The 23,792-nt window shown below is 49.5% G+C and overlaps 1 protein-coding gene across 1 annotated transcript in view; it reads left to right on the plus strand.

Annotated features, from left to right (window-relative positions):
* The first annotated feature begins 8,152 nt into the window (after window positions 1-8,152).
* ppfia1 (PTPRF interacting protein alpha 1) overlaps window positions 8,153-23,792 on the plus strand; it is a 34,317-nt gene continuing 18,677 nt past the window's right edge. Inside the window, 21 exon segments of the mRNA XM_080458525.1 lie at window positions 8,153-9,071; window positions 12,714-12,767; window positions 12,770-12,985; window positions 13,923-14,024; window positions 14,221-14,385; window positions 14,531-14,605; window positions 14,939-15,031; window positions 15,139-15,372; window positions 15,824-15,970; window positions 16,386-16,520; window positions 17,854-17,937; window positions 18,010-18,141; window positions 18,792-18,854; window positions 18,972-19,042; window positions 19,199-19,346; window positions 20,211-20,434; window positions 20,794-21,034; window positions 22,070-22,099; window positions 22,676-22,803; window positions 23,328-23,503; window positions 23,661-23,748. Coding sequence (XP_080314651.1) covers window positions 12,714-12,767; window positions 12,770-12,985; window positions 13,923-14,024; window positions 14,221-14,385; window positions 14,531-14,605; window positions 14,939-15,031; window positions 15,139-15,372; window positions 15,824-15,970; window positions 16,386-16,520; window positions 17,854-17,937; window positions 18,010-18,141; window positions 18,792-18,854; window positions 18,972-19,042; window positions 19,199-19,346; window positions 20,211-20,434; window positions 20,794-21,034; window positions 22,070-22,099; window positions 22,676-22,803; window positions 23,328-23,503; window positions 23,661-23,748 — 2,606 coding nt within the window. The 5' untranslated portion in view covers window positions 8,153-9,071.

Consider the following 23,792-nt stretch of genomic DNA (forward strand, 5'->3'; position numbering starts at 1 on the left):
GTTTAGCCCCTGTTTAGCCTGTTTAGCCCCTGTTTAGCCTGTTTGCCCTGTTTAGCCCCTGTTTAGCTTGTTTGGCCCCTGTTTAGCCTGTTTAGCCCCTGTTTAGCCTGTTTGCCCTGTTTAGCCCCTGTTTAGCTTGTTTAGCCCCTGTTTAGCCTGTTTAGCCCCTGTTTGGCCTGTTTGCCCTGTTTAGCCCCTGTTTAGCCTGTTTAGCCCCTGTTTAGCCTGTTTGCCCTGTTTAGCCCCTGTTTAGCCTGTTTAGCCCCTGTTTAGCCTGTTTAGCCCCTGTTTGGCCTGTTTAGCCCCTGTTTAGCCTGTTTAGCCCCTGTTTAGCCTGTTTAGCCCCTGTTTGGCCTGTTTAGCCCCTGTTTGGCCTGTTTAGCCCCTGTTTGGCCTGTTTAGCCCCTGTTTAGCCTGTTTAGCCCCTGTTTAGCCTGTTTAGCCCCTGTTTGGCCTGTTTAGCCCCTGTTTAGCCTGTTTAGCCCCTGTTTGGCCTGTTTAGCCCCTGTTTGGCCGGGGCTTTGGCAGTGGAAAGACTAAGAACTGGTGTTAAGGGTCCGTGTACCTTCCGGCCATTCGATTTTCGTTTTGATGTCGGAGAACGAGAAACCGGAAACCATCTAATTTGGGTTTTTCGATTTGATATTGGGAAACGAAAAATGAGAGACAAGCCGTCTCCCGTTTTTCATTTTAAAATTGAAAAACGGAAATCGGATGGTTTCCGGTTACCGGATATGAGTTTCTTAAACAAAAATCGGGAAATAAAATACGACCGTAATTCTTTATTTCAAGTTTGATTTGCCGGAAAACCCGGAAGTGGAGTCTCTTCTTCTTCTGCTGCTGCTGCTGCTGCTGCTGCTTCACCGTCCAGACTCGTCTGACTGTCCCCTCGGGGACATTCTGGTATAAACTTAATGATTAAAAACTTTTAAAAATTAAAAAATGTCTTTGGACGGTTGCGCCAACGTAATAGTGGACATGGACCTCAACGGCAGGACCATGGAGCTCCACCAGAGCCAGGCTTCTCCACCTACATGGAGCTCCACCAGAGCCAGGCTTCTCCACCTACATGGAGCTCCACCAGAGCCAGGCTCCTCCACCTACATGGAGCTCCACCAGAGCTTCTCCACCTACATGGAGCTCCACCAGAGCTTCTCCACCTTCATGGAGCTCCACCAGAGCCAGGCTTCTCCACCTACATGACGGAGCATCACCTCCAAGCTGAAGCTGCTTCACCTGCTGAGGTGAGCAGTTGTACCAGATTAATTAATAATATACATTACTTCATTAAAATCACGTCTTTTCATTGATTTGCCTGCAGTCTCACAGCGCCCCCTACTGTCACAAGCAGCACAGATTGTCCTCAGAGCTCAGTCATCACATTCAATGAAACATTTTTCAGGAGAGAAAAATACTAACAAAAACTAAATAATAAACACAAATGTACTGAGATCCAGGAGGGTTACTTTGTAGTTACACTATAATATTTACACATTCTAAAAAACAACTGATACCGTTTAGTATTTTGGTTAATGGTTTGTAATATAATAGAACATGTATTATTAGTGTTGTTCTTCTTGATAGTATTACTATGAAGCACCTGAGGCAGCTCTGTATGCAGTGTGTGTGTCACTGTCATCATCTTACTGATTTATGTGTTGCTAAGTCTGGCCCTGGTTCTGAACTAGCACCTGGTTCTTTCTGGTGGTAAAGCCTCCTGAGAGCCAGCAGGTGGAGTAGAGAGTCACTCTAACTCTTCAGTCACACCACAGAAGAAGAATTTGACTCGCTGCTGCCCTCAATGGACATGTTTCAATCTGCAGCTTCACTTTAATGGCACAAATCTGCTTTCACAACGTTTTTCTCTCCAAACACAAAAACAACCACTAATTTAAATCCCAGTTTGTGGGAGAAGTGGAACATTTAATCTGGACTTTATAAATCCTTCATGAAGTTCAAATGAGTGGTTCAAAGTTTTGTCACTGAAAGTTTTTCTTGGTTTAAAGTTACAGATCTGGAGAGGTGGATGACACACACACACACACACACACACACACACACACACACACACACACACACACACACACACACACACACACACACACACACACACACTAAAGTTAAAGAGCTGAGCGGTTGACGCTCTTTAATGACCTGTAGTGACCTGCTGTAAATTTAATAATTGCTCTTCAACATTTCTCCAGCAGTTCTTTGATCGCAGCACAAATTAACTTTAGGCAGACGAGTTTCAGATCCGTGGAAAAGCTTTGTCAGGTTCTAAGATTCTCCTGAAGTCAAATAAAATGAGAAGAGAAGTTTTCAGAGAAAATAATGGAAGAGGAACCGGCTGGTCTGAGAAACGGTTTCTGTTCTGAGAATTAAAAACCTGAAGACAAACGTTTCCTGTTTCACCCTCGTTTCATATCTCAGCTGCTTCCTGGCATCAGTCATGTTATAACACGTAGCTGACGGTTCTGTAGCTGACGGTTCTGTAGCTGACGGTTCTGTAGCTGACGGTTCTCTAGTTAACAGTTCTCTAGTTAACGGTTCATTAGCTGATGGTTCTCTAGTTAACGGTTCTCTAGTTAACCGTTCTCTAGTTAACAGCTGAGTAGGTAACGGTTCTGAAGCTGACGGTTCTCTAGTTAACGGTTCTCTAGTTAACAGCTGAGTAGGTAACGGTTCTGTAGCTGACGGTTCTCTAGTTAACGGTTCTCTAGTTAACAGCTGAGTAGGTAATGGTTCTGTAGCTATGGTTCTGTAGTTAACAGTTGTGTAGCTGATGGTTGTGTTGCAGACAGTTCCATAGTTGACATTTCTGTAGCTGAGGGTTCTGTAGTTAACGGTTCTGTAGTGGAAGGTTCTGCAGTTAACAGCTGAGTAGGTAGAGGTTTTCTAGCTGATGGTTCTCTTTCTGACGGTGCTGTAGCTGACGGTTATGTTTCTGATGGTTCTGTAGTTGACAGATCTCTAGCAGGCAGTTCTCTAGCTGACGGTTCTGTAGTTAACAGCTGAGTAGGTAACGGTTCTGTAGCTGATGGTTCTGTAGTTCACGGTTCTGTTTGTGACGATTCTGTAGTTAATAGTTATGGAGCTGACGGTTATGGTTCTGTAGCTGATGGTTCTGTTTGTGACGTTTATGTTTCTGATGGTTCTGTAGTTGATGGTTCTCTAGCCTAGAGGGCGCTGTTGCTTGATTTTGTAATGAAACCACAAAGATGTGTGTAGAGAACAATACACTAGAGCTGAGATAAAAACTTTGTAGATACAGAGGATCAGAACACTCTGAAACCGACCCCTCAAAAGTGAAGAAAGTTTTTCTTGTCCCCTCGTATTCCCTGTCGTGTAAACGGGGCCGAATAGTAATGAAACAACTTTTTGCAACAAAAAACGCGACTGAAGGCCGGAAGCCTTCGTTCTGAACCACAACAACTGACGTCTCATGGTGACTGATGATTATTGGCTGTTTACTGTTTGAGAGCTGAACTCTGACTCCTGGTTCTCTATGCAGGTTCTATTACTCTGTCATTAGATCACTGGAGCAGATCTTGTTCTCTCATTGGAGGGTGTGGTGGCTGGCAGCAGGAGGTGGAGGTGGTGGCTGGCAGCAGGAGGTGGAGGTGGTGGCTGGCAGCAGGAGGTGGAGGTGGTGGCTGGCAGCAGGAGGTGGAGGTGGTGGCTGTGGCTGGCAGCAGGAGGTGGAGGTGGTGGCTGGCAGCAGGAGGTGGAGGTGGTGGCTGGCAGCAGGAGGTGGAGGCTGGCAGCAGGAGGTGGTGGCTGTGTGTTTGAGGCCCAAATGAAAAGCTGCAGTGTGTTTAGCTTCCTGCTGCTGTTCAGGTTCCATCAGTGACGTTCTGCTGTTCAGGCTCCATCAGTGACGTTCTGCTGTTCAGGTTCCATCAGTGACGTTCTGCTGTTCGGGTTCCATCAGTGACGTTCTGCTGTTCAGGTTCCATCAGTGAGTGGTAAACCTGTAAATCTTGATCACTTTGGATAAATATCTTGTATTGTGTCGCATAATATTGTTTTAAAAAGCGGAGCTTTTACTGTATGTGCGCTGCTGTTCTGTGCAACGAACCGTCACTGAAAGATCGAGATCCCCCAGAGCAGCAGAATAAATATCTGGCGCCGCCGCTGCAAACAACTTCTGGATTCCTGCTCAGCTTTTCCATGAGTCTTTATACTGAGAACCAGGACCAACAGAATCAGAACCCAGAGGACCAGTACCAACAGAACCATTACCTAAAGGACCAGTACCAACAGAACCATTACCCAGAGAACCAGTACCCAGGGAACCAGTACCAACACAACCAGTACCCAGAGAACCAGTACCAACACAACCATTACCCAGAGGACCAGTACCAACAGAACCATTACCCAGAGGACCAGTACCAACAGAACCAGTACCTAAAGGACCAGTACCAACACAACTATTACCCAGAGGACCAGTACCAACAGAACCAGTACCAACCCCTGAGCTGAAGTTACATCAGTTAGTTGGAGGAAGATGCTCTTTAATCTGGATGCTGACGTAGCTATTTCAGAATGCTAATGCTATTCACAGCTACTGAGGCTGCATGCTAACAGCTACATGCTAACAGCTACATGCTAACAGCTACATGCTAACAGCTACATGCTAACAGCTACATACTAACAGCTACATACTAACAGGGTTAACAGCTGCTAAATCAGTTCTGCTCACAGATTGTTCCTCACTTCGGAGAACTTCACTTTCTGAGTAGCGCAGAGGAGCAGAAAGCAGAAGGAGCAGGAGGAAGGGAAAGAGGAGGAGGAGGAGGAGCACGGTGGGCTTTCTGAGAAGAGAGCAGCTCTGCAGGAGGTGCTGTGGAGATAAAAGCCGCTGTCAGACCTCAGACCTCCATCTGAAGCCAACATGAAGCCTGTGGTGACTGTGGGACTCCTACTGCACCTCCTGCTGCTCCTCCTGCTGCCGGTGTCTCCAGGTCAGTCCTGCTAGTGCTCCTCCTCCTCCTCCTCACTCTTGTTCTCCACCTGCTCCTCCTCCTCCCTCTGGTTTTTCACCTCCGCTTCCTCCTCCTCCTCACCTCCTCCTGTCCTCCTCCCCCTCACCTCCTCCTCACCTCCTGTCCTCCTCCCCCTCACCTCCTGTCCTTCCCCTCACCTCCTCCTCACCTCCTGTCCTCCTCCCCCTCACCTCCTGTCCTCCTCCCCTCACCTCCTGTCCTCTATCCCCCTCACCTCCTGTCCTTCCCCTCACCTCCTCCTCACCTCCTGTCCTCCTCCCCCTCACCTCCTGTCCTTCCCCTCACCTCCTGTCCTTCCCCTCACCTCCTCCTCACCTCCTGTCCTCCTCCCCCTAACCCCCTGTCCTCCCATTCACCTCCTCCTCACCTCCTGTCCTCCTCCCCCTTACCTCCTGTCCTTCCCGTCACCTCCTCCTCACCTCCTGTCCTCCTCCCCCTTACCTCCTGTCCTTCCCCTCACCTCCTCCTCACCTCCTGTCCTCCTCCCCCTCACCTCCTGTCTTCCCCCTCACCTCCTGTCCTCCTCCCCTCACCTCCTGACCTTCCCCTCACCTCCTGTCCTTCCCCTCACCTCCTCCTCACCTCCTGTCCTCCTCCCCCTCACCTCCTGTCCTCTATCCCCCTCACCTCCTGTCCTTCCCCTCACCTCCTCCTCACCTCCTGTCCTCCTCCCCCTTACCTCCTGTCCTTCCCATCACCTCCTCCTCACCTCCTGTCCTCCTCCCCCTAACCCCCTGTCCTCCCATTCACCTCCTCCTCACCTCCTGTCCTCCTCCCCCTTACCTCCTGTCCTTCCCGTCACCTCCCCCTCACCTCCTGTCCTCCTCCCCTCACCTCCTGACCTTCCCCTCACCTCCTGACCTTCCCCTCACCTCCTGTCCTTCCCCTCACCTCCTCCTCACCTCCTGTCCTCCTCCCCCTCACCTCCTGTCCTCCTCCCCCTCACCTCCTGTCCTCCTCCCCCTCACCTCCTGTCTTCCCCCTCACCTCCTGTCCTCCTCCCCTCACCTCCTGACCTTCCCCTCACCTCCTGTCCTTCCCCTCACCTCCTCCTCACCTCCTGTCCTCCTCCCCCTAACCCCCTGTCCTCCCATTCACCTCCTCCTCACCTCCTGTCCTCCTCCCCCTTACCTCCTGTCCTTCCCGTCACCTCCTCCTCACCTCCTGTCCTCCTCCCCCTAACCTCCTGTCCTCCCATTCACCTCCTCCTCCAGCTCCTGTGGCTGCCAGGATCATAGTGACCAGCTGCTGTCTGTCCGTCAGCAGGACGCCGGTTCGTATTGAGAAAATCGTGGAGGTGACTGAGTCGTCCAGAAGCTGCAAAACCAAGGCCATCCTGTAGGTCACCTCACTCCACTCTATTACACTCACTACTACTGGTTACTTTCATAGTTACTCAAAAAGTAACTAACACAACGTGTGCCAGTTACTAATATTTCCTTTAATACTTTCTGCAAATACGCACCAGAAGTACACACCAGAGTAACTGAAAATGAGTTAATGATTACTGTTACTGATCACTTCTTTCAAGGGTGGCTGAGTTACTTTAGTAATCTCAGCAAAGCTCTAAGTAACCAAACATTTACTGGAGGAGTTACTTCTTTGGAAACTCGACAGGTTAAAATGTTTTTCAATGTTCTGGTGTTTTTATCCAGTTTTTTTAACTCGATTACAGCGAAAGCCATCAGGATACTTTACTGTACGGTGTAACTAAAGTAGTGTGGATACTGTGGTTCCCTGCTGATGCGTTCACTGGACTCAGGACGTTCCTGTGTTGTTCCAGAGTGAAGACTAAGCTGAAGGACTGGTGTCTGGATCCGGACTGGAAGTGGGCTAAAGAGCGTCTGAAAGAGAGAAAATCCCTCCGTCCCTGAACGCTTCGCCGTGCCGGACTCGGATTGGCTGTTGCCTGTGACCCCTGACCTACGAACTCTAATCCTCATCTGTGTGTTCTTTATTCACCTGTAGTGTGAGAATGTTCAGACTCGTTCAGTCTCAGAGGAAACTGTATGTATTTAAATGTTAAATAAAGAAATTTCTTTGTTTGGTGAGAACAAGAGAAAAATACCACAAACTTCATGCAGCGTCACTCATATGTTCTGGACGAACCTCAAGATGGCAAATACTGTATTTTTGAAAACAATATCAGCTCTATTAGACAAAACTCTAAATTCAACCCCGCTTATCGCTCTCGTCAACAAGGACGGGCTTCCAGGAAGGGATGTTATGCTGTAAACACTATATGGTTATGTATGAAGGGGTGGGTCTGGTGGTGGTCAGAGGGTGAATGTAGTGAGAGAGTGAGTGGTTGGTGGTGGTCAGAGGGTGAATGTAGTGAGAGAGTGAGTGGTTGGTGATGGTCAGAGGGTGAATGAGTGAGAGTGAGTAGTTGGTGGTGGTCAGAGGGTGAATGAGTGAGAGAGTGAGTGGTTGGTGGTGGTCAGAGGGTGAATGTAGTGAGAGAGTGAGTGGTTGGTGGTGGTCAGAGGGTGAATGTAGTGAGAGTGAGTGGTTGGTGGTGGTCAGAGGGTGAATGAGTGAGAGTGAGTGGTTGGTGGTGGTCAGAGGGTGAATGAGTGAGAGTGAGTGGTTGGTGGTGGTCAGAGGGTGAATGAGTGAGAGAGTGAGTAGTTGGTGGTGGTCAGAGGGTGAATGAGTGAGAGAGTGAGTGGTTGGTGGTGGTCAGAGGGTGAATGAGTGAGAGTGAGTGGTTGGTGGTGGTCAGAGGGTGAATGAGTGAGAGTGAGTGGTTGGTGATGGTCAGAGGGTGAATGAGTGAGAGAGTGAGTGGTTGGTGATATATAAAACCCATGCATTATTATCATTATAGAACAAATTTGCTTTGATAATTGAGTCCATTGATTTTCACTTTATTCATTTAATAATGAGTCAGACTGTATTTCTGTACCTACCTCATAGGTATGCTTATATATATATATATAATTCATTTTTTCACTCAATGCACTTTGTCTATGTTTTGCACTTGTTAAATACCCGAGCCCCCCCCCCCCGTTCCCCCTCCTTCTCCTGTTGCCCTTTCCCCCTCCCCCCTACCGGGGCAGCAGCTCTCTCCTCTCGGACTCGTACCGCCCGCCCGGCTCTTCAGCTCTGACGGAGCCTCCATTGGCTGTCCGGCACAACAGGAGCGGAGCGGCGGAGCCACCGAGGGAAGCCGCGGTGTGTCGGGCAGACGGACCGGCAGCCTCTCGGTTAGCTGGAAGTTTTGGAGCGGAGCTGGGCCACCGAGGGAAGCCGGGAGAGGCTGCAGTCTGCCGGGCAGAAGGACCGGGAGACTCGGTTAACTGGAAGTTTTGGAGCGGAGCCACCGACGGAAGCCGGGAGAGGTTGCAGTCTGCCGGGCAGCGGGAGCAGGAGACTCTCGGTTAGCTGGAAGTTTTCTCCGGAGCCGGACAGAAGCTAACGCTAGCTGATAGATTAATCATTTCAGCTTTTGGCTCCTTTTCAGTGATTTTAAACTCTATTTTACTATTTTGGATGAAACCATACGGACATTTTGTTGATATTCCATCATGTTTTCCACTTTTATCCGGAACACGGATCGTTTTTAACAAGATAAGTTAGTATGAGAAACTAGCCCGTTAGCCACCTAGCATGATAGCAGCTAAGCAGCCGAGTTCAAACTGACTTCAAGCCAAAGAGTTAGCCGCGGCGGCTAGTGGCGCTAACAACACTTTCCACGTCACCTAACTGCGTCGCTACTGATCTAGCGGCTGTGAAACGGAACTTTCATCGACTTTAGCGTCATTTCAGAAGATGTCTAAAATGCAAATGTGAGACATTTTACTTTTAAATCCAGATATGCAATCATCGAACCAGCAGCTGACTTCGCGTAGCGTGCTAACGCGGAGTTAGCCGCTGACTTTCTGAGGCCTTTCTGGAGTAAAACGCGTCTAAACTCCCGGAACCTTCGTTCATCCCGGGCTTCATCAGCGTCCCGGTGACCGTGGATGACCGCGGAGCTGCGGACAGGCTGTGGAAAGACTGTTGGGGAAAGAGAAAACCCCGTGGATTTGCACACGTTTGGATTAACTTGTGATTGTAAAGGTGAGTTATGGGAACACACACACACACACACACACACACACACACACACACACACACACACACACACACACACACACACACACACACACACACACACACACACACACACACTGACAGGTGGAACATGTGGCAGAACATCTGTACTCTGGTGTTCAGCTCTTCAGGTGCTTCTTCCCTCCTGGACTCACTGTCAACATCTCCAAGCACTCTTATCTTATCTGGGATTATTAATACTTTTTCATTAAAGAAACGATATAGCAGCTATTAGTGATATATTTTCTTCGCTTTTAAGACTATTAAAAGTTCAAGCGGTCTTCACAGATTAGAGTTTCTGTGTAATCTGAATTTATTAATCATAATTTAAATTAAATCCTTGAAAAACTGAAACTTTCCCAAACTGAGATAGAAGTGTGTGTGTGTGTGTGTGTGTGTGTGTGTGTGTGTGTGTGTGTGTGTGTGTGTGTGTGTGTGTGTGTGTGTGTGTGTGTGTCCAGATCCGAAGAGTTATCTGGACTTTTGGGAAAAATATGACTAGTGTTTGAAGATGGAATGTTGTGGACCAACCGTCATTCCTGCTCTAATCTGAGCTTCATGGTCCAGCCCAGGCTTCACGTGGACCTCCAATGTTGTGGTAATCAAGTATTCTGCCTAATATGTTCCATTAATTATTCGAGCAATTAGATTAAACATAATTCTGTTTAATTAAAGCCCAATCAAAATTATCCAATAGAAAATAAGACAGATCACTTAACAACCAATTTGTTCCCTTTTTAAGAAAACTTTTTCTTTATTGCATGAATTTTATGCAAATTAATTTTAGTTAAAATTTCCGATTGAAATAAATAAAATGGTTGATTAGTTATTGTTTTCTAAGTATAAAGAAAAATACAGATTCATAAACACTGTCTGACAGAAATGCTTGACGGAGGACCAGAACCTGGAACCAGAGTCTTAGGCCACGTTTACATGTACCTGGGTACGAACTGTGATATTTCTCTGTGTTTGGGCGCATTCACACACAAACGCAGCTACAACTCAACACAAAGGATGATTCCTGAAAACTCTGGCCACAGTGGAGATCTGGATAAACTCAGGCAGAGATTTAGGTCATGACGTGATGTTTTTTTTCTAGGATTCTGATTGGCTATCATGGCTTTATGCTCTGCTCTACACTGCCCCCTACAGACTTGGTTGCTCTTAGCAGCTCTGAACCAGGTGTATATGCGGTCTGTGTAAATGTCGGAAATGTCCGTTTTTGTACAAACCCAGGTACGTGTAAACGTGGCCTTACATGCTGTGGACCGTAGAGAGAAATCAACAAATAATTCTTTAACAATAGTTGATTTTGCTGTGATGTACTTGCTCATTACGTCCACCAAGGACATAATATAATCACTGGCGTATATTTGTAAGTTGTGGGGGTGCAGGTCAACGGTGGCGGACGATAGGAATCTCTGGTTGTTTTTGTTTTCGGTCCCGGCGTCTGTTTCCCTGCAGCCGGACTCCACAAACAACCGCTACTGCAGCCAGACACACCTGCTGTAATGTAAACACCTCGTGTCACACTGAAAAGAGTCTTTGCGACACAAGAGTTTTAATTGAATTAAATAAGGCTTCAAGGCAGAGGAAATGCCTAGTTTTGTTTTGTAATAGAGGTACTTGAATAACTGGAGGAATCATTGCAGCTCGAGGTCTTGAGGCTTCAGGTGGACCTCAGTGGTCGTCTTCTCTTGGACGTGTTGAGTCGTTCTTCCATCTGCTGGTCCCTTGGAGGCCTCCTTTTTTTGTTGCCCAGCCCGAGGCTGAAGCCTGAGCAAAACCTGGTTCCAGAGTACTGGGTGAGTGCTGGTTCTCCTTGGTGTGTTAAATCCACCTCACATGACACCCCCCCCCCCCCCCCCCCCCCCGCCACCCGGTCGGGAGGCTGTTTAATTCCTCCCAGCTTGTTTTTCCTGCTGGCCTCAAACGCAGCATGACTCACTGAGGAGAACCTCCACACCAGAACCTGCAGAACCCTGAGTTCAGTCCACACGTACTCTCTCAACTGGATCAGAATGTTCTTGAACCGAACCAATCTGGATCAGATTAGCCCAGGGCCTTTTAAACTTTCACACAGACAAAATAAAAGTTCTAAATCTGAACGGGGTTCCGCAGTTTGTTTCCTCCTTCACACCGAGATCAGATCCAGATGAAAAACCTCCATGAAGATGCAGCGTTTCACTCGGACTGGAACTTGATCTTTCAGTTCTGACGCGGTTCTTCACACTGAGGACGGTTCAGAACGTTTAGTCAGATCAGAACAAACCACATCGCTCTGGATTCGTTCAGTATTAGGCTCTATTTCCACGATGACGATTCAACTGAAAACTTGATTTAGCATTTTGCTTCAGGAAAGTTTCACGTTTACACAGCAACATTCTGAAAAGGTTTCCACGGAAACAACAGAAACACTGAAAATAATGTAGTCTTCATGTTGGGCCACTAGTGGGTGCTGTTGTTTTAGTAATGAAAGCACACACACAGCAGAGAACAATGAGCTCTAAACATTAACGAAGGAAGACATGAACATTCTATCCAGATATCGCAGGTCCAAATCCCACATGTCCCCACTGGGGCTTGCTGACCATGACCTTGAGCTGGACCTGGTATGAAATTCTGTTCCCGAGGACCGGTCAACTGCAAAAATATAAATGGTAAAAAAAATTGAACTAAAATGGGTACTGAATTTGGTACTTTTATAGATACTGACCAAATTCCATTGGCACTACCGAGTACCGATTATCGAGTATGCAATTTTCCGAACCGGACTTGAACGCAGCATAGCAGTGAGTGTAATGATGTCAGGAGCTGCAGCAGTGAACGGCGCAAATATGGCTCAAAAGTACTGCTCCACTTTTTATAATGCCATGCAGATTAGCTGCCATACTGGTGATGCCAAGTACAAGACCAGCGGGAATACTTCTAATCTAAGGGAGAATACTTCTAATGTGAGGAAGAATACTTCTAATGTGAGGAAGAATACTTCTAATGTGAGGGAGAGTACTTCTATTGTAAGGGAGAGTACTTCTAATGTGAGAGAGAGTACTTCTAATGTGAGGGAGAATACTTCTATTGTGAGGAAGCTCCTGGTTCAGCACTCGATGTTTGTCCGGGCTGAAGAGATTCTCGAGTTTTAAACTTCCCTGCCTCCATGACAATGTTTCCAGAGGGGAAAGAAACAGGAGATTGTGGAGTTGGTTTTAATTTTAGCTTTAATAAGAGAAAGTACTGCTGGTTGTAGTTCAGGGTTTTCGTGTTGAAGAAATTTGTGAAACAAAACAAGCAGTTGAATGTTGTTTTGATATATTTGTTAAACTTTATATATTGAGAAATAAATAAATTAAAAATGTTATATAGTTTATTATTGAACATTTTGGCCTTTATTATCACATAAACACACAAAAGTACTGAAAATTGGTACCTCTGAGTACCGGTGTTGGTTCCCAGGTACCGGGTATCGGTAACGTACCGGATCTAATGAGAGAGGTTCCGTCCCTAAATAAAAAAAACAATAAATCCTCTCAGGTTCCGGCCATATTGACCCGGGTTCTTCTGGGGGGCGCCGCTGCAGAGCCAAGTGGTCACCAACTGATCTGCTTGCAGATGATGTGCGAGGTGATGCCCACCATCAGCGAGGCCGAGGGTCCCGGCGGGGGAGGGGGGGGGGCGGGGGGCGCGGCTCGGGCTCCCCCCTGCAGTCGGACTCTGAGGGCCACTTCGAGTCCCTGATGGTGTCCATGCTGGAGGAGCGGGACCGGCTCCTGGAGACCCTCAGGGAGACCCAGGAAAACCTGGGCCTGACCCAGGGCAAGCTGCACGAAGTGAGCCATGAGAGGGACTCCCTGCAGAGGCAACTCAACACAGCCCTGCCCCAGGTCAGTGGCCCAGACCAGACCACCACAGACCAGACTAGGCCACCACAGACCAGGCCAGACCACCACAGACCAGACTAGGCCACCACAGACCAGGCCAGACCACCACAGACCAGACTAGGCCACACCAGACCAGACTAGGATATCACAGATCAGACCACCACAGAGCAGACAAGACCAGACTAGGCCACCACAGACTAGGCCACCACAGAACAGACCAGACCACCACAGACTAGACCAGACCAGACTAGGCCACCACAGATTAGGCCACCACAGACCAGACAAGACCAGACCACCACAGACCAAACCAGACTAGGCCACCACAGACTAGACCACCACAGACCAGACCAGACCAGACTTGGCCACACCAGACCAGACTAGGCAATCACAGAGCAGACCACCACAGAGCAGACCAGACTAGGCCACCACAGATCAGACTGGGCCAGACCAGACCACCACAGACCAGACTAGGCCATCACAGATCACACCACCACAGACCAGACCAGACTAGGCCACCAATGATCAGACTAGGCCACCACAGACCAGACCAGTCTAGGCCACCAATGACCAGACTAGGCCACCACAGATCAGACCAGACTAGGCCACCACAGATCAGACCAGACTAGGCCACCACAGACCGCCAAGGATGGAGGGATGACGGAGGGAGGATAGCAAGAGGATGAAGGGATGACGGAGGGAGGATAGAAAGGATGGAGGGATGACGGAGGGAGGATAGAAACAGGATGGAGGGAGGATGAGGGATGACAGAAATGACGGAGGTGCTGATTGAAAAGAAAGCCTGAATACTTTAAGAACTATGGGGCAACACACTCATGGTGTGTGTGTGTCTGTGTGTGTCTGTGTGTGTCTGTGTGTGTCTGTGTGTGTGTGTGTCTGTGTGTGTGTGTGTGTGTGTGTGTGTGTGTGTGTGTGTGTGTAGGAGTTTGCTGCTCTCACTAAAGAGCTGAATGTGATTCGAGAGCAGCTGCTGGAGAAGGAGGAGGAAATCGCAGAGCTGAAGGCTGAAAGAAACAACACTCGGGTCAGTACCAGCACAAACTGCAGGAATCTGATTACTCTAGTACCCAAGTGCTTCAAGTTACTTCATAGTAATTTTTTAAGTTACTTTATTAGTTTGAATAAAAAGTAGCTAGTTAGATCATCCTCTCACTGTATGAACACATGATGCTGTTAGAGATGGTGACCCCCCCCCCCCCCCCCCCCCCCCCCTCTCTCAGCTGCTGCTGGAGCACCTGGAGTGCCTGGTGTCTCGCCATGAGCGCAGTCTGAGGATGACGGTGGTGAAGAGACAGGCTCAGTCCCCTGCAGGCGTCTCCAGTGAGGTGGAGGTTCTCAAAGCTCTCAAGTCCCTGTTTGAACACCACAAAGCTCTGGATGAGAAGGTGGGATCTCCGGTTCCCTCTGTTCTGTTCTCTTCCCTTTATTTTGTTCTGTTTTGTTCTCTTCCCTCTGTTCCGTGTTACAAACACTGACGGGGGAGTCTGTTGACTTTGTCTGAAAAGTGAACTTCCTGTGTGATGTTCTTAGGTGAGAGAACGTCTCCGTGTGGCGTTGGAACGATGCAGCGCGCTGGAGGAGCAGCTCACCATGTCACATAAAGAGGTGTGTGTGTGTGTGTGTGTGTGTGTGTGTGTGTGTGTGTGTGTGTGTGTGTGTGTGTGTGTGTGTGTGTGTGTGTGTGTGTGTGTGTGTGTGTGTGTGTGTGTGTGTGTGTGTGTGTGTGTGTGTGTGTGTGTGTGTGTGTGTGTGTGTGTGTGTGTGTGTGTGTGTGTGTGTGTGTGTGTGTGTGTGTGTGTGTGTGTGTGTGTGTGTGTGTGTGTGTGTGCACACACTCCCTGAACAAAAGATGAATGCAGCATATACAACAGAGGAAATGTAGGACACCTCTGAAGGTCTCTATCCTACTCACACACACACTGTGTTGTGTTCTCCCAGCTGGCGTTCCTCCGGGATCAGTGCGGGCAGAAGAGAAGTCCGGCTGATGGAACCAGTGACGTCAACCACTTGTCTGAGAGCACCAACGGGAAGGTGAGAGAACCTCACAGGGAGAACATGTGGAGAACAACTCCACAGGGAGGACATGCCTCCAGACTCTGCAGTGTGCTGCCTGTTCTGAGTTGATTCTGGTCCTGCAGCGCTGCTCAGATGGTTCTCTGAACCCGGAGGATGAGTCGGTTCTGGTGTCGGGCAGGACGGGCGAGCTGCAGGAGGTGGTGGAACGGCAGAGTGCAGACCTGGGACAGATGAAGGAGCGCATGGCCGCCATGGCCTCACGCATCAGTGAGCTGGAGGAGGACCTGGACACGGCGCGCAAAGACCTGATCAAGTCTGGAGATGTGAACACTCGACAACAGAGAGACCTGAGAGAGGTAACCATGGAAACCACCACATTACAAGCCAAACTCCTCTGGTTCTCTGTATGAGGAACACGAAGCAGAACCACTTATCACAGTTTAATTTAAAATGTCCGTCTCTCTCTCTCTGTCCCTCTGTCTTTTTGTGTCTCTGTACCTGTGTCTGTGTCTCTCTCTCTGTCCCTCTGTTTCTGTCCCTGTGTCTCTCTCTGTCCCTGTGTGTCTCTCTCTCTGTCCCTGTGTGTCTCTCTCTCTCTCTCTCTCTCTCTCTCTCTCTCTCTCTCTCTCTCTCTCTCTCTCTCTCTCTCTCTCTCTCTCTCTCTCTCTCTCTCTCTCTCTCTCTCTCTCTCTCTCTCTCTCTCTCTCTCTCTCTCTCTCTCTCTCTCTCTCTCTCTCTCTCTCTCCCCCCCCCCCCCCCCTGTTTCTCTCTCTGGTCCTCTGTGTGTCTCTGTCTCTGTGTCTGTAGTCCATGGCTCAGAAGGAGGACATGGAGGAGAGGATCACCACGCTGGAGAAACGTTACTTGGCAGCTCAGCGGGAGGCGACTTCAGTTCACGACCTGAACGACAAGCTGGAGAACGAAGTGGCCAACAAGGAGTCTCTGTACAGACAGGTACAGACACCTGCTACTGACCGTTACTGTCTGACCAGGTGACTAGTTACTGACCGTGACTGTCTGACCAGGTGACTAGTTACTGACCGTGACTGTCTGACCAGGTGACTAGGTACTGTTTCACCTGAAGAAGAAGAAGAATCGTACTTTACTCCTCACTGAAGTGACCCATCGGTAGTCACATAGAGTACCTGGAGGAAACATGCAAACCCAACACAGAAAGACCCGGGCCTGTATTTGAACCCACAACTTTGTGGCTGTGAGGCGAGAGCGCTAACCACTGCTCCACCGTGGACCGTGTGTTATTGAGGTGTTAGTTGTTAGCACTGTAGTGGGAGGAAGATGCTCTATAACGTGGCTGTTAATTTGTGTGTGTGTGTGTGTGTTGTGTGTGTGTGTGTGTGTGTGTGTGTAGACGGAGGACAGGAACAGGCTCCTCCAGGAGAAGTTGGATTTGGCCGAGCAGAAGCTGCAGCAGACGATCAGGAAGGCAGAGACTCTTCCTGAGGTGGAGGCAGAGCTGGCCCAGAGGGTGGCAGCACTCACCAAGGTCACACACACACACACCGACAAACTCCTCCTGTCTGTCCTCCTCATTGGGAGCTTTTCCACCAGAAAGAACCACGTTCTAGTTCGAAGGCAGGGCCAGACTTAGCACCAGTTCTTTGTCTTTGCCCTGCCAAATCCCCTATCGGGCTAAACTGGTGCTACACTGGCTCCACTTTGTTCCGGGGCCAGACCGGGGTCAGACGCGTCATCAGCTGGGGGCGGAGTTATCTCTGGAGTTATCACTACCTACAAGGCGGAAGCAAGGTTGAACTGGCTTTCTGAAATCTACAGCGAACACGGAGCCCCGGAGTGGTTATAGAGAAAAAATTTAAATAATGCGTCAAGTTAATAATACGAGGGAACGGGATCATTTAATCCATGATGGCGGAGCCGTGGCTCTGGAGCTGCAGAGCTCCTCCTGTCACTCAGCTACGTCGGATATAATCTAGAAGCAGTTTTCCAATGTGGTTCTTTCAGGCTTTTCATGGTGACGTCATTGTGACTAACTTCACTTCCAGGTCTTGTATCACGTTATGGCCGCATGAGTCCGCAGGAGGCAGCAGGGGGCGCTCCGCTATGAGACGCTCCACAGAACTTCTTTCTAATGAAGCCAGACTTCTGGTTCCTCAGGAACTACTAAACAAACTACAAACTACTGGAAATGAAAGCTGGAGTTTTTAGAGCTAAAATAAGCCTTTTAACGGCTTCATGTGAAAGAGAACTTTAATCAGAGTGTTTACCTAGGTTACCATGGAAACGGCTGTAGAGCAGCGTTCTATCATTCTACACCTCCATTCCTCCATGTTGAAGCTTTTGATTCAGACACGTCCATTATTTGTATAAATCATTTTCTCTATGTCCACTCTGGGGCTCCGGACTAAAACAAGACGGACGTGAAAAAACACTAACAGAGATACGAGGAGACTCAATGTTTTCATCCGAGGTTCAGGTCCGACTAGAATGGAGCGACCCGGACCAAACCACTGGTACAGTCCGTCTCCTGGTTCCTGGATGAGCGCTGTCAACGCCAAATTGGTGAAATCAGTGACGTATCACCTTTTGGAGTGACGACATGACGTGGTTCTCACTGGCTCCGTTAACGGTGGAAAAAGAACCGGTTCTTTGGCGGTGCTCATTTAAGAACTGGACCTGAACTAGAACCTGGTTCTTGTTGGTGGAAAAGCCCTATAACTGTGATGCCCCTTCTCCCTTATGGACTGACCATGGTAGTCGATGTGAGCAGCTGACCGGGACGTCTCGCTGTCTGTCGAGGATGGAGCGAGACGTCTCACCTCTGAGACACTCGCTGAGATGAACTTGTGTTTGTCTTCCAGGCAGAGGAGCGTCATGGAAACGTGGAGGAGAGCCTGAAACTGCTGGAGGCTCAGCTGGAGGAGAAGAACCAGGAGCTGCTGAGGGTCTGTCTGTCTGTCTGTCTCTGTCTGTCTGTCTGTCTGTCTGTCCGTTGCTGACAGGTGTATGTGTTGCAGGCGCGTCAGAGGGAGAAGATGAACGAAGAGCACAACAGGCGTCTCTCGGAGACGGTGGACAAACTTCTGTCCGAGTCCAACGAGAGACTTCAGCTGCACCTCAAGGAGAGGATGTCTGCTCTGGAAGACAAGGTGTCCTCACACTGTCCTCACTTTGTTGTCACTCTGTCCTCACACTGTCCTCTCTTTTTATTCTCACTGTCCTCTCAATCCTCTCTCTGTCCTCTCTTTGCCCTCTCACTGTCCCCTCTCACTGTCCCCTCTCACTGTCCCCTCTCTCTCTCTCTCTCTCTCTCTCTCTCTCTCCTCTCTCTCTCTCTCTCTCTCTCTCTCTCTCTCTCTCTCTCTCTCTCTCTCTCTCTGTTTTCTCTTTGTACTCCCACTGTCATCTCCGTCCTCTAACGGTCCTCTCTCTGTCCCGATGACCACAGTGAGGGTGGGGATGCAGACCGACCAGTAAAAAGAGATTTGGTTTACAGCTCAGCTTCTCTTCACCACCACAGTCTAGTACAGTGACTGTTATTACTGCCGTCTGTCCCAACATGTGGACCATCTCTCCATCCCCCCTCCATCAGTCCTGAATACCCCACCCCCACCCCCACATTTGACGGAGCAGGATGAGGGTAAACCGGCAAAAAGCAGGGTCACAACAGCCCAAGTCCACTTCTGAGCTTCCTTCTGCTCCAACATGGTGTTTGTTCTGGACAGTCCAGGACCAGGACACAAGTCCAACAACTTCTCTCTGATCAGTGAGTAATCAGATTGCTCTTGTCTGTCCACAGAACTCCCTGATCAGAGAGCTGGATCACACCAAGAAGCTGATCCAAGAGTCTCACCACGAGAAGGTAACAAGCTCACACACACACACACACACACACACACACACACACACACACACACACACACACACACACACACTGCAGGACTCTCAATACACTCCGACTGCCTGTTCCTTCCTGTAGGAGCAGCTGTTGATCCAGATCGAGACTCTGCGGGCGGAGAACGAACAGAGGAGCAACTCCTTACTGCACGGGTCAGCAGTTTCTCCTCCTCCTCCTATAACTTCCTCCTCCTCCACCTCTGACCTTCTGCTCCACCTCTGTCCTCCACCTCTGACCTCCCGCTCCACCTCTGTCCTCCATCTCTGACCTCCCGCTCCACCTCTGTCCTCCTCTTCTCTGTTCCTCAGACGTTCTCAGCTGGCTGCTCCCCCAGACTTCCGGTTCCCAGTGTCGGCCTCGTCTCTGGTGGAACCTTCAGACCAGTACGGCGGCGCTCTGGTTCTGCGGCGGCCTCAGAAAGGTCGCGTGGTGGCACTGAGAGATGAACCCTCAAAGGTCAGAGGTCATTTCACTGTTTAACGTTCTGCTTACTAAACAAGACCTGCTGTTTATTTTTAAAACGGTTTCAGATGTTTTCATTTGAGAGTAAATATAATCAGATTCCTGCATTTTGTTTGTCGTTGTGTTTACTTGTGATGTCATGCTGCTCCTGTCGGTCCACTTCTTGATTCTTTGATTCTTTCTTCTCTGCTTCTTTCTGCTTTCTCTGGACTTCAGAGACATGTAAGTGCTGGAGGAATACCGTTCAGGCCTATTCATAGTCTAAAAGGAAGAAGAACAAAGTTTACTTCCTGACGTCAGCCGGCAACAGAAAAAAAGATGTTTTAGTCGGGGCATTTCATACTCCGAGAAGCTGTGCCCGCTCGCCACAGGCACCGAGGTTTTCCTCACTTCCTCTGGCACATGCTCTCCTCCATTTGTAATTTTTGAGATATTTCTTCCCATGACTCCCCGGCTTTTTTGGCGTCATGATAAGATTTGAAACTGGTGTTGAGGAGATTTTCGTATCACCTCACCTCCTCCGCTCCCTGCTCTTCGATGGCGTCCGTTTTGGTTTGTGACCGGCAGAATGTGGAAGTGAACAAGAAAAATCTGAACAATCACACAAGAGTTCATCGACTACACAGCAAAAACAAACTTCGCCCCGAACGAGGAGCCAGGTGCCAAATTTCCTTTGACAGACGGAGCTGAGCGAAGAAATGACATCACTTGTTCGCTCACGCCCCCTAGTGTCAGAAGTTTCTTCATCATTCTGCTGGAGTATGAATAGGCCTTTACTCTGTGTCATGTATCCTGTCTGAGTACTGGTGTAGCTGTCATGTCTCATGAGTACTGGAGTATCCCTGCGTGTCCCTGCAGGTGCAGACCCTGAACGAGCAGGAGTGGGAGCGCATGCAGCAGGCTAACGTGCTCGCTAACGTGGCTCAGGCGTTCGAGAGCGACATGGACGCGTCGGACCTGGAGGACGACCGGGAGACAATGTTCAGCTCGGTGGACCTGCTGTCACCGGGAGGACAGGCCGATGCCCAGACGCTGGCTCTGATGCTGCAGGAACAGCTGGACGCCATCAACAATGAGATCAGGTAAACCAAAACCAAAAGACGACAAGATCAGGTGGGGAATAAATCAAAAACAATGTTTATGAATTATTCTGGATTATAATCTGGGATTGATATTGAAGCCTATTTAGAATGCAAATACGTTATTAATCCCAGAGGGAAGTTATATTGAGCTTTGCTTCACACAGAATAAATAAAGTTGACTTTTTGAACTGCACACACCAATGGAGGCAGCTGCCATGCAAGGCGCCATCACTCCACTGGGAACCATTTGGGGTTCAGTATCTTGTGCATAGGTGAAAATGGGAATCGAACCTGCAAACCTTCTGATTGGGAGAGGATCGCTCTGCCAAGAGTATTCTGACTTTGAATGCCTCCTGCAGGATGATCCAGGAGGAGAAGGAGAGCACGGCGGTCCGCGCCGAGGAGATCGAGTGTCGGGTGGGCAGCGGGGAGGGTCTGGGCGGTCTAGGGGGGCGTTTCCGATCCATGAGCTCCATCCCCCCCTCGCTGTGCGCCGGCTCCTCACTGGGCAGTTCCCCGCCTGGATCAGGTCACTCTACCCCAAGAAGGATTCCCCGAAGCCCCAACCGGGAGATGGATCGGATGGGGGTCATGACCCTGGTAACACTGTTTCTGCTCTGAGTGTGTCTGTGTCTCTGTCTGTCTCTACTAATTGCCCCCCCTGCCTGCAGTATTGCCCCGACCCATACATCATCCAGCAGACGGTCACTTACCTGCCCCACCATGCAGCTGGCTTCAGTCCCACTGCCCCGCCCCTTAGCTTTACTCCGTACCTCCAGGTACCGCCTCACTTTTTCCTGCTCCTGCTCCTGCTCCTGCTCCTGCTCCTGCTCCTGCTCCTGTTTGTGTGTGTTTGGTCTTCCTTGGGCCCCTCACACCCACCCTGAGGGGGCTATAAGGGCAGTTTAACAACAACAACTAATGAGTAATTAAGGTGTTTAGGAGCCGCCGGGGAAACATGAAAGTACCCTTTACCCCGCTTCTCCAGAGGACTCCTGTGGGGGCCGAACGACCTCTATGGGGTCTCGGTTGGGGACGAAGGAAAGTCTCGGTGGGGACAAAGGAAAGTCTCGGTTGGGGACAAAGTAACTTCTCGGTGGGGACGAAGGAAAGACTCGGTTGGGGACGAAGGAAAGTCTTGGTTGGGGACGAAGGAAAGACTCGGTTGGGGACAAAGTAACTTCTCGGTGGGGACGAAAGAAAGTCTTGGTTGGGGACGAAGGAAAGACTCGGCTGGGGACGACAGAAAGACTCGGTTGGGGACGACAGAAAGTCTTGGTTGGGGACGAAGGAAAGTCTTGGTTGGGGACGAAGGAAAGACTCGGTTGGGGACGACAGAAAGTCTTGGTTGGGGACGAAGGAAAGACTCGGTTGGGGACGAAGGAAAGTCTTGGTTGGGGATGTACGAAAGACTCGGGGAGAAAGGACTGTGGTGGGAACAAAGGACTCCAGGGCTCCAGATGTGAGACGCAGGATTTGAGACGCAGGACATTGCTCTATTTCTCCGCTGGTGTTTTTCTGTGTGTTTCCCTTCTGAACTCACTTGTGCTGCAGTGATTGACCTCCAGCTGCTGGCGTGCCTGTGCATGTCACTAACTAGTCTTTCTTTCTCTCTCCTCCTTGTGCTGCCTTCAGCCTAGTGACCTGCGGAAGCACCGCAGGAAGGTAAACTAGTCACCAGCTGTCAGTTTGCCCGAGAGCTGCCTCGATGATACCCCCCCCACCCCCACCCCACACACACACACACACACAAAATTTACTTTAACTGCAGCAACAAATGTTGACTAAATAAGTTACTACAGTGAAGAGGTCTCAACTCAATGAGTTTGCAGCTATGAGGCTAACACGCGACGCTAACACACGAACACGTGACGCTAACACACGAACATGCGACGCTAACACACGAACATGCGACGCTAACACACGAACACGTGACGCTAACATGTGCAGTGGTCGGTGGTATGTTTAGCTGCACACTTGAAGTTGTCTTCACTCAGTAGCAGATGAACCTTGAATCTGTCCTCTGATCAAAGTTAACATCTCAGAGGCTAATGCTAATGCTAATGGCGCCCCACCAACATGAGGTTGAGCCCAGCGAATCAGGCTGAGGACGCACTGATGGAGAAACAGTTCAGATATTTGTTGTTTGAGGAACAAAACTGTTAAAATAACAAATGTATTTAAGAAAGACATCAGCATGTTGCCGTGGTGACGCTGTGTCCGCTGTACTTTTACCTGCAGTCTGCTCAGGATGACAAGGCCACGATCCGCTGTGAGACGTCGCCCCCCACCACGCCCCGCTCCATGCGTCTGCACAGGGACGGAGGGGGACACACTGCCAGCCACGAGGACATCCGAGACATCCAGGGGTGAGAGCAGTGCAGAGCTTCAACTCAATCCAGATTATAAAGCATCTTCCTCCTCTGACATCCAGATTATAGAGCATTCTCCTCATAAACATCCGGATCACAGAGCACCTTCCTCCTCTGACATCTTCCTCCTCTGACATCCAGATCATAGAGTATCTCCCCCCTCCAACATCCAGATTATAAAGCATCTTCCTCCTCTGACATCCAGATTATAGGGCATCTTCTTCCTAAACATCCAGATTATAGAGCATCTTCCCCCTAAACATCCAAATTATAGAGCATCTTCCTCCTGACATCCAGACGATAGAGCATCTTCCTCCTCTCACTACCAGAGTACAGAGCATCTCCCCCCTAAACATTAATCTTATAGAGCATCTTCCTCCTCTAACACACAGACCACTGAGCATCTTCCTCCTCTGACATCCAGAGTAAAAAGCATTTTCCTCCTGTAACATCGAGATTATAGAGCATCTTCCTCCGACTGGCTGCTGTAGCCTCACTCTTGTTGCCTCTTGTTGCCCCAGCCTGGCGGGGCTGCAGGACGGTCAGGGCAGTAATCCCAGCAGCAGCAGTAGCAGTCAGGATTCTCTCAACAAAGCCGCCAAGAAGAAAAGCATCAAGTCGTCCATCGGACGACTGTTTGGGAAGAAGGAGAAAGGCCGAGCCAGCCTCCCCGGGAAGGACTCCCCCTCCAGTCAGGGTGAGACACAGAGTTCTCCTCCGTTCTCCTCTGTTTTCTGTTCTCCTCTATTCACTGTTCTCATTTGTTGTCCTCTGTTGTCCTCCGTTCACTGTTCTCCTCTTTTCTCTTCCTTTCACCGTTTTTTCTGTTCTGTGTTCGTCACTTTGTGTTGCAGCTGGGACTCCAGATGCTGAGAACTCTCCTAAAGAAGTCGTTGGAACCCTGGGAGGTCCAGCAGAGAAGAACAGGAAGTTGCAGAAGAAGTAGGTTCCCCCCCCCCCCCCCCCCCCCCACTGCGGTTCCACAC

The sequence above is a fragment of the Lipophrys pholis genome (assembly GCF_963383615.2).
Source record: "Lipophrys pholis genome assembly, chromosome: 2".
Taxonomy (NCBI): Eukaryota; Metazoa; Chordata; class Actinopteri; order Blenniiformes; family Blenniidae; genus Lipophrys; species Lipophrys pholis.